The sequence below is a fragment of the Sinocyclocheilus anshuiensis genome, unplaced genomic scaffold, assembly GCF_001515605.1.
Source record: "Sinocyclocheilus anshuiensis isolate Anshui unplaced genomic scaffold, SAMN03320099.WGS_v1.1 scaffold1316, whole genome shotgun sequence".
Classification (NCBI taxonomy): Eukaryota; Metazoa; Chordata; class Actinopteri; order Cypriniformes; family Cyprinidae; genus Sinocyclocheilus; species Sinocyclocheilus anshuiensis.
Genome location: NW_015542553.1, coordinates 741506 through 751454, shown reverse-complemented (window position 1 = coordinate 751454; position 9949 = coordinate 741506). Strand labels below are relative to the sequence as shown.

The following is a 9949-nucleotide window of genomic DNA, read 5'->3' as shown; positions in this document are numbered from 1 at the left end:
CGGCTTCACGAGACTAATGATGAGCAAATATACAACAGAGAGAGAATTAAATTCAGCGCTTTTATTTCCAGCATGCGCTCATTCATGGCTGTATTATTTAACTCGTGCAAAGTTACGTCTTTATTGGGAGAGGACTTGATGGATTATCTACATGACTCCGACTTCACGAGACTAACGATGAGCACGGTAAAATGCTTAAATATCGGGAAAAATATCGGTAAATCGATATATCGGTCGATCTCTACTAGATAATGGTTTAAATTGCACTTGTTTAACAACACCTGAGTATATTTCCATGGTTGCCACATCACAGGTCAATAAAACAATGTCAACATGGCAGATTTAGAAGGAAGTTTCTCAAAGAAAGTATACTACGAAAGCACAACAATTCAGACACTTCCCTCCCCAGAAACAGAGTTATTAAAACATACCTAAACTTTTTCTGAAGCCTCATCTGCAATTCCATTGTTCTTTTTCTCATTTTCTCTATTCTTCACTTTCAAATATCAGCCTTTGCTAAAAGCAAGCTTATGAACCATTGCAGTTATGCACTGATTAATCATATTAGGGGAGATTTTGAGACGCTTTGTGTTTGTTGTGGCGCTGAGATAACTCAATTATATTCTGCAAATGCAGCCTGCAACTAACATCCAATAGAATGGCTAATAGACCAAAAGTGCTGATGTTGGTGCGATGCAGGGTGACACAAATGATTACACTAAAAGCAAACAATTTTATTAGGCAGTACTCAATTTGCAATTTGAACAAACATGGGTGTCTAAGACAAGATGCTTTGAGAGCTTATAAATCAACATGAGAGGTCTGAATAAAAGAGTAATCAAAATGACATGTAATTATTCAGCAACTCAGCAAGAAATTCAACTACTCTGCAGAAAAAAACATTTTATTAATCAATATGTGTGTCTAAACATAAAAAAAACAATAAAAACATTTTAGCATCCTTTAACATCTTTCTTCTTAAGCATCGCCTTGAGATGCATAATTGCATAAAAATAATAAGAGAATTCAGAGAATTTATCTTGAATTAAATTTGTTTTTGTACCCACTCATAAGCACAAACTTCAATTCATGCTTAAAACAAACAAATCCAATTTTTAAAAATTCAGGATAATCATAAGAAATTTACTTGCCCAGTAAATTTCCCCGGTTTTATGATTTTGCATTGTAATTTACTTTGCCCTACACTGACCTAAAGCTGACAACTAACCGAGCAGCCCCCAAATTATGTGCTTTTCAAAACCAATAATTCAAGTGTAATTCTACTTTGACACTTATCCATATGCTGTGAGCAATCAGGGCTATGCAGGGCGTAACACATATCTTAAGACTTCCACTGAAGTAGTTTTCAAATAACCAAAGGCAGAAATAAAAAGAAGCCTTAATAGAAGATGACACACAAGTTTTTTTTTTAAAAGAACTTGTTTAAAACAAGTTATTTAGATTAATTCTGCAGAGACGTGCTGCCATACTCATCACATACAATAAAACCCTGCATCAACATCAACACAGAAACCATTCAAGCGGATGGATAGAGAAATAGTGACAAGCAAAAACTCGAACCGTGCTGTATGCACAGGCATTTGGGCCCTGATCTCATCAGAGCTGATGGATGAGAATGGTGAAATCAGAGAAATGGAGGTAGAAAGAAATGGAAATAAAAGAGGAGTTTGATCAAGCGAAAGGGAGTGCAAAATTGGAAGACGGAGGGAGTGCATCTTTCCAGGCATCCCGGCTGCGGGCAGAATGGACCATTAGGAGGGTCCAGCGCTTGATGATGAAAGCTGTGATAGAATGTGAATAGCCATTTCACTGAGTGCAGAATAGGATGCCACAATCATGGATCCCAGTCACATGTCCCTTATCTAACCAGACCATGGACACATTAGGACATAGTCATCAAGACCACTTTTGAATTCAACTACAATATATATAGTAGCATGAAAATTAAAAATCGAAGCAAACATTTGTCAAATGTTTAAGAGCAGTAGAATGAATTGCATTTTTGTACAAATTCCTATTTATAGTAAAATTGATAAGAGGGGGGAAAAAAAAGTTATTTTAGGAATTTAAAAATAACAGAGAAAAAAAAATTAAAATAAAATAATTTAGTAATATACAATTAAAGGTCATGTGCCGTAAATGAGAAAAAGTACTAAATGGCAACACTTACCCTTATTATGCGATTACGGCAGTTTATATAAAAAGAAGACTGTGATTGTTAACCTTAATAATGTGATTATGTTCATAATTAAAACCACCATAAAATATGTTGCGTACTGTCATTTTGCACTATAGAGGCATGTAAACAAAACATTTTAGACACATTTCTGACAAAATAAGGGAGGTCGTGTTCCTCAGAAACACATTAAGCAGGCAAATGAATAACGCAACAGTAAACAACCCTAGTGCATTTAATTTGAATGTCTTTGTGGTATGGTTAAGTTACAAATGAAAATTGACAAAATGGTGGCAAACAAACCACATTTCTTATCATTTAAGCATGTAAGCATGTAAAAAGCATTGAAGAGGTTTGCCCATACCATGTAAACATCTTAATCCAAGTAATTCCTTTCTCTGATTATCGGGAATAATCCCTAGACATAGCTAGAGCCCTTATTTTAGAGTATGATTACAGGGATTTTTGCCCTCTTTTTATCACCCACCAAGCAAGTAATCAGTAATGTTTTACATAATATATCACTGGTTTTCAGCAAAATGATGTTTGAATTCATGGAGTTACAGTAGATTATATCTGTATAATTTACAGATCGCAGCAATTTTTCTCTTTGTAAAGAGAAAAAAATGCAAATAACTAATATAAATATAAATATCTCCAGCAAATATAAAAATGAATTGCGATTGCTACACACACTGGAACCAGAACAAGATTCGTTTACTTCACTTTTTTTTGCTGCAAGCCGAGATGCACTCACAGACAGTAAATTGAACAATAACATGATAGTTTATCTGACAGTAATAAGGAGGATGAATTCTCAGGGGGGCTTTGGCGTCTGCAGTGGAGAGTGCCGTGATCGCTGGGGTTAAGATGTCATTACCAGATGAGCAGTTAATATTGCTGTTGTTTACTCGGCTAACCCGAAAATGTCAGTCCAAATGACAAATAGTGCTGTCCCCATCAATTCAAAAAATAAATAATAAAAATAAAAAAAGGATTCCATGACTTTAGAGGCCTGGCACACGTTAAACTCACCCTGAGATGAGTGCAATACTCACAGGGAATGCTTAATGCAATCTTTAATGGCTCTTACACAACACATCAGAATTCATCATGCCTCTTTGATGGTGAAGGCTCCATCGCATGCAGAGAAAAGGGGGAGATAATAGGTTATGCTTTTGCTTTCAGCGAGGACATTTCCAGCGGGAGGATGAGGTGGCCTTACAGTACACAGTGTAAGGAGGGAGTATTAAGCCCACTGTAAATGGAGAAGTGCAGTGACGTGATGTGACAGCCCGAGTGTAATGGGATGGTCTGAAGTTTGCTGGCAGAACATTTATCAGTTGAGGATGAAGGCATTAAACACAGGGTAGCTGCAATTTCCAGTGCAAGCCACTTTCCTCAGCAACAAAGAGAAAAGGTCATGATGAACAAGGGATATGTCCTAATAAGGACAAATTAGGTGGTGTAAGTCTGACTAGAGCTCATGGAAGGTACTGCGTGCCCTGCTAAAACTAACTTAAAGGGATAGTTCGTCCAAAAATGAAAGTTATGCCATTATTTGTTCAGCCTCATTCTAATCCAAACCTGTTTAACGTTTTTGTGGAACACAAAAAAATTTAATTCTGAAGAATATACTGGCTGCTCTTTTCCATAATGAATGTCAATGAGGACTGGGGATGTCAAGCTGCACAATCACAAAAAACACAATCATAATACAATGATCTCATATATAAATATGTATCATTTTTATTTACACTTTTTTTATGACTTAAAGCGGTGCTATTATGCTTTCTCACTTTTTCAACTTTAGTTAGTCTGTAATAGACTGGGGAGAGAGGTGATGTAATAATGTAAACTATGTGAAAAATAATGTGTTTTTCGAACAACCTAGTATGAGAGCCTGTTCTAGTACACCCCCAAAACAAATTAAAGACTTTGTAAAAGAGCATAATAGGACCCATTTAATGTATGCTACCCTCCAAGTCTGCAGTAATATGATAGCTTTGTGTGTGGAATTCCAGTGGGCTTTTATTCATTGTGAGTCACAGAGTCAGTGAATACTGGATCAGTTCGATATTTGAACAAATCATTCAAGGCTGCGTTTCCCAAAAGCATAAACCTAAGTAGATTGTAGAAACTACCAGCACCATGTCTCTACAATCTACGTTGGCATGCAATGCTTTGGGGAAAAGCAACCCTTTTTGGTTTTATGAACTGGACTATTCAAAACTCATTCAAGAGACTCAAAGTGAACTGAGTGGATGGCCAGGATGCTTGTGCTCTAAATAAATAAATAAAAGAAAAGAAAAAATGTTAGTCAATTATTTCGACAAGGCAGAGTTTATCAAAGGATGACCATGACTAGCTGTGACCTGACAAGAAGAAAGAAAATAAAAATGCTAGTCAATTACTTTGACAATGCAGAGTTTATCAAAGGATGACCATGACTAGCTGCGACCTGATCCAGTGCAAGGACAAACAGTGCAAAGAGGCTAATGAAAGTGGAGAAGAATATCCATTAAGCAGTGATCAAAACACCAAGAGAATAGTGTGTAACGTTCAATTGAAAAAACAGAAAAACAAAAAAAGATAAATCTAGAAAGTGTGCCAAGTACTTTCATCTAATTTTATCCCAAATGAGAATGATGAGACAGTATCCTCATGCTATTCAACAGAAGGCCTTAGGTAAATATCTTTTTTCGGCATAATTGCTAATGCGTAGAGATTATCTGACCGTGAAAGGTGACTGGGGAGGAGAGATTATTGTGGAGGGACCGTCAGGCTTCATTATCACCTACTAACTGTGAGCAGCTCGTTAAAATACCAGACTCCATCCTTCTTTAGCAACCGCAGGCCTAAAACAGCTGCCGCTGCGCAACAGACGTGCCCTATAACCATATATCAAGAATCTCTGCCATCTTTCCAGAAGGATTTTGAGAGGGTTATGGGCGGATGCTAATTTGTGTCTGCTAGAATGTGTCTTTGGAAAGCAAAATCTTGTGACAATTCGTGAAGTGATTGGAACAATAGATAACACCATATTTAGAAACACACACAGTTATGGTTTCGTTTGTTCGGCATGAAAGATCTTCTGCTGGCTTTCATTAGATAAAAAAGATGGGTCTTCGATTATAGTTTGGACAAAACAAATTAACATTTTATCAGAGGGAAACAGTTTGTTTCACTTTAACAGTCAACATGAAGACATTTGGCATGCATTTATTTTCCCTTCAGGGTTTCATGTGACCTACTAGAGGAATCTTTGCTTTGATATGAGGCAGATCCTTGATTTAGCTCCCAGCTCCTTTGAGATGTCTCTTAGAAGTGCTGCCACTTTCTTTTTGGGAACCAAACACATTCTGTCGTAGCAGTCTTGGTGGCTGTTTTGATGAATCCATGCAAAACCTGTAAATTGCACAAGAGGTATTCCTCTTTACCAGGCAAAAGGTGTTATTTGCCACTTCAGTCTACATTATTAATAACACAGTATTCCCATGACAACTATTTTGAACATACAGTGTCATATTGCTGTAATTAACCTGTGACTAGCTCTTCATTTACTATCCTAGTAAATGAGCAAAATAGAAAATCATTTTAGATGTAGGGATGATGCTATGTCTCTCAAATTGCATAACATTCAACAAATGCCATTAAAAAAGACAGGATGATTTTGAAGTCATCGCAAAAGAGCTTTCTTAAAAAAAAAAAAAAAACATATGGTAGGATTTTATCGTTTGAGAAATGACTGAATCCTGAAAAGTAGTCCATACATGGCATATTTGGCAGGAAGCATCTGAAAAATTAAAAAGGGGATTTTGGATAAAAAGCCACTTCAGAGGCAGATCAAAAACTTTTTTTTTTTGCACAACGTTGTATAGTTTGTATAGTTTTATGACAGAATAGCTTTTATAGTTTCATGGCAGTATAGTTTGTATAGTTTTATGACAGTAAACAGGGTTAATTATGATTGTGAAGTCATGTTGACTCTGACTGGTGCTCTGTGCATTTTAAAACAACTGGAACTGCACTGATACTTTAATCTACTCCTGTGAACAAGAGAAAAACAAACAAGCAAAATGGATGCTGTGCATTAGGTTTCTGGGAACCTCACAGCAGGGAAAGGCCACTTGCCCTGAGCTAAAAGAAGGCAGCTAATGTTTCATTTAGGGAGTCTCTCCACAAGAAGAATAGCCAGCGTTTAAAACAGTATTTTATATACTATTATGCAAAGGAAAACACCAGTTTGCAGAGGAAAGAGGTTTGCAAAAAGTACAGCCATTTGTGAGTGAATAAATAAGTTCACGTTTCAATTTCACACAAAGCTGCAAATGGAGAAACTAAATGGAAAGAGGGTTTGAAGCCTCCCAGACTACCTTCATAGTCAGTGTTGGGACTGACAACTGTATTTACTAACATATGACTTTCGAACTGGAACAGCTACACGTCACAGATTAGCCCACCTCACTTAAAATCTGAACATGAATCCTACATATTAAAAGGCATTTTAGGCAAATTGTGTATAAAAAAAATTATTTAGCCAATAACAGGACTGTCATCCATAGGAATATTTCCACTGTAAATAAAAGAAAGTACACATCACTTCACTGGGTCACCTCCACCACAATGTCTTACAGTCCCCGAATACATCAAACAAACATATTCTGTCTCTATGCTACTCTTTGTTATGGAGATATGATCCATTTATCAAAATCTAGTCCTCCCCCAAGTGTGGGTCCTGCAGCGAGTCCAGCAGTATAAAAATTAAGTGTATCATAGAAGGAGTGACAGCGGGCCACATGAGGGAGAATTTGATAAATAAACGAGAATGGATGCACTAAAACCTGACCGTGAATTACACATGAGGAAGGCAGAAATGATGAAGAGAGAGGCAGAGGCAAAACGAGGGACCCTAGCAAATCGACAGTGTGTGCGGTTGTGCTTGGGGAACCCATGTGTGACATTTCCAGGCTTTTACTACGGGTTAATTAGCAGCTAACATTACGTTTTAAAAGCAGCATTGCTAGCTCAAAGTCCAATTACATTTAACACACACCTGAAGCATTAACCCAAACGGGAAATGTAAGTGACATCTCTATATTTCCCACTAATCTAAAAATATTCCAAATGGCATGCATTCTTCAATTCATCTGAATGACTCAGTCGGACTCCAGCTGTGCCAATTAGGTGTCTAATTCTGTTTCGCTACTGCATATCAAAGTGAACACCTGACATTAAAAATCACACTTGAAAGAAAGAAGCCATTTAGGGAATAGGTTGCAGCGTTTAGCTGACATCACAATCAAAAACAATTTAATTTCATTAACGTCTCCCTGCAAAAACCAAACCAAAGCAAATATGGGAATATAACATGGCTGCAGTCGCACAATTAATTCCACCAGTCATCCTCAATTCAAGCTAGCAATGTTTGAGAACACTGCAGCTATGCAGGTTTAAATTCTCAAAAAGGTTGTTCATGCACATCAGTACTTTCACGCGTGGCACTGATGACTACATCACTATTGCTAATGGTGATGAGTGAGTATCTTGGGCAATGCTTTGTCTGATTTACATGCCTCCACTGATTCAGCACTGTAGAAATTCCTGACATATAATGAAAAACTGTAGCTATACTTGAAACTACACCCAAACACACTTTTTTCTATCACGGTGGAGATTTTCCATTCACTTCGTTTTTGTTTTATGCTTAGCTAATAATGGTTTCTATCAACAAATTCACCCCTAAACACAGAAAACTAATTATTAGTATGTTTATTAACCCATTTTCCATATTGTGAGCTTACCTGGTGTTTTCAGCTTTTACTAAAAGTGCCCCTTGGTGGGACACTTGGTCCCTTTGATATAGACAAAACCTGACCCACACACACTGAAAAATGTTCAAGCTACATTAGCAAACTGTAGACACGTAAACATTATCTCTATTTTGAATCCCATCTTCCTGATAGATTCAAAGCTTTCATACAAAGAGCATATACAATTCTCAATTCTCTAAATACACAATAATGCAAAAGACAATACAACAACAAAGCATTGCTAACACCTGCATTCACCCACTTTTAGACTGTCCATCTTTCACCAGGAATGCCATGGAATGAGGATTACAGGACTCCCGGCCCTCTTCCCTGTCATTACCCATTTAGCCCTGGGGGCATCTCATGAACGGGAACCTGCAAACTTCAAAACAGGTAGGAGAGTGCCAAGGGAGCACAATGCTAACTATCATTCTGTATAGAGGAAAACTCTGAAATAACTTGAACTGGAAACAAATAGAAGCATAATGCTGGAAGAACAACGGCAGAATGTACGTAGTGTGCATGGAAGAGATGCTGCATAATAAACAAAGGTAAAACAAAGGTTGAGAAACATGCTGGTCAGAGCTTGCATTTTAGAAACCAAGCACTACAGCTACCTGAGACTGCTATGCTGTTGAAAATAATGCCCTGTTTCTCTCTCTCTCTCACACACACACACACACACACACAGAGGCACACACTCGAACTTCTCACCTGCGATTAAAGGGCAGTGTGTTATCCAAACACACCAAGTAGCACTCAAACAGCTGCAGCTCAGCAGTGTACACCAGTATGGCCATAAATGTCCACTCTAGTGTGCATTTAACGGCCAGTGTAGCATTAAACACACTCTAAATCAATAGAAACAAATGGTGACCGACTGACACCATCCATCAGGCAAAGGTAATGGGGTGAAAACACAACCATATCCTTATAAACACACTCGCACTGACAAGGAACCTCAACTGCTGCACGCTAAAGTCTATCCAGGAGTTTATGGTCTGCAGATAAACCATTCATTCATCCCTCGAACATGAGCTGCTCATGATGTCCCCCCTTGGCTAGTGATTTATGCAATAGTAAAACAATGACTGATACCCAAGCTCTATCCCCCACTTTCCCCCTCCCTTCCCAGACAGCTAGCGGGAGCACTTACGGTGCAGGTGCTCGGAAGCATAGTAATAGACGTCCTCATAACCCTCATGATAATCCTCTTCTGGACGGTACTTTTTTCCCTTGCGTCTCCTGGACCTCCGGATCTGCTTGACAAAGCCAAGGAAGCGTTCCATGCCTGCCCACCGCGTGCAGTCCCACTGATACAGGCGCAGACCGCCGCACTCAGCCAGCGTGCGTGTGAGAAGGTGTGCGTTCTGTTTGACAAAGAGCACAGCACCGAAAGATCTCAGAGAGAGAAAGAGAAAGAGAGAGACAGAGGCAGAGAGGGAGAGAAGGAGGGGTAGGGAGGTGCAGGGGGAAGCAGCGGATCGCAATCAGCTGGAGAGGATGGGTCAAATATCAGTCTTCTCCGGTGCACCCATCTCCTTTAAGAAACCCGTGTGTAGAGGAGTCCTCAGCCATACAGCTGAATGGGTCTTTGTGCATGCGTGCAAGTACGTAAGGAAGAGTGTGCACAGGGCAAGAACAAGAGAGAGAGTGACAGAAAGAAGAGAAAGGCGGGGGGAAACCACACAGGAAAGTGAGAAAGACACAAAGTTCAAAGGAACCGGCAGCAAGGCGAGGAATCCTTGGGCTATGACTGTCTCATTCCAGAGTGGGAACGGGGCGGGGATTTCGTCTGCCTTTAAAATAAGCATGAGTGTTTATCGGTGTAAGAATGAACAAAGCAACGATGCACCAGTGGGGTGTGGATGGAAACCCTCGAGGGATTCCATTGCAAGACAAAAGCGATAATTCCACAAGATGCACTGTGGTCACATGT

The 9949-nt window shown here is 38.8% G+C and overlaps 1 protein-coding gene across 5 annotated transcripts in view; it reads right to left on the bottom strand.

Annotated features, from left to right (window-relative positions):
- The window catches only part of LOC107694275 (glutamate receptor-interacting protein 1-like), a 165245-nt gene extending 155844 nt beyond the window's left edge, over positions 1-9401 (bottom strand). For all 5 annotated transcript variants that reach the window (XM_016493922.1, XM_016493923.1, XM_016493924.1 and 2 more), the window contains exon 1: positions 9167-9401. In XM_016493922.1, the coding sequence (XP_016349408.1) occupies positions 9167-9299 (133 nt within the window). In that variant the 5' untranslated portion in view covers positions 9300-9401. The remainder of the gene's footprint in view (positions 1-9166) is intronic.
- Positions 9402-9949: the final 548 nt, after the last annotated feature.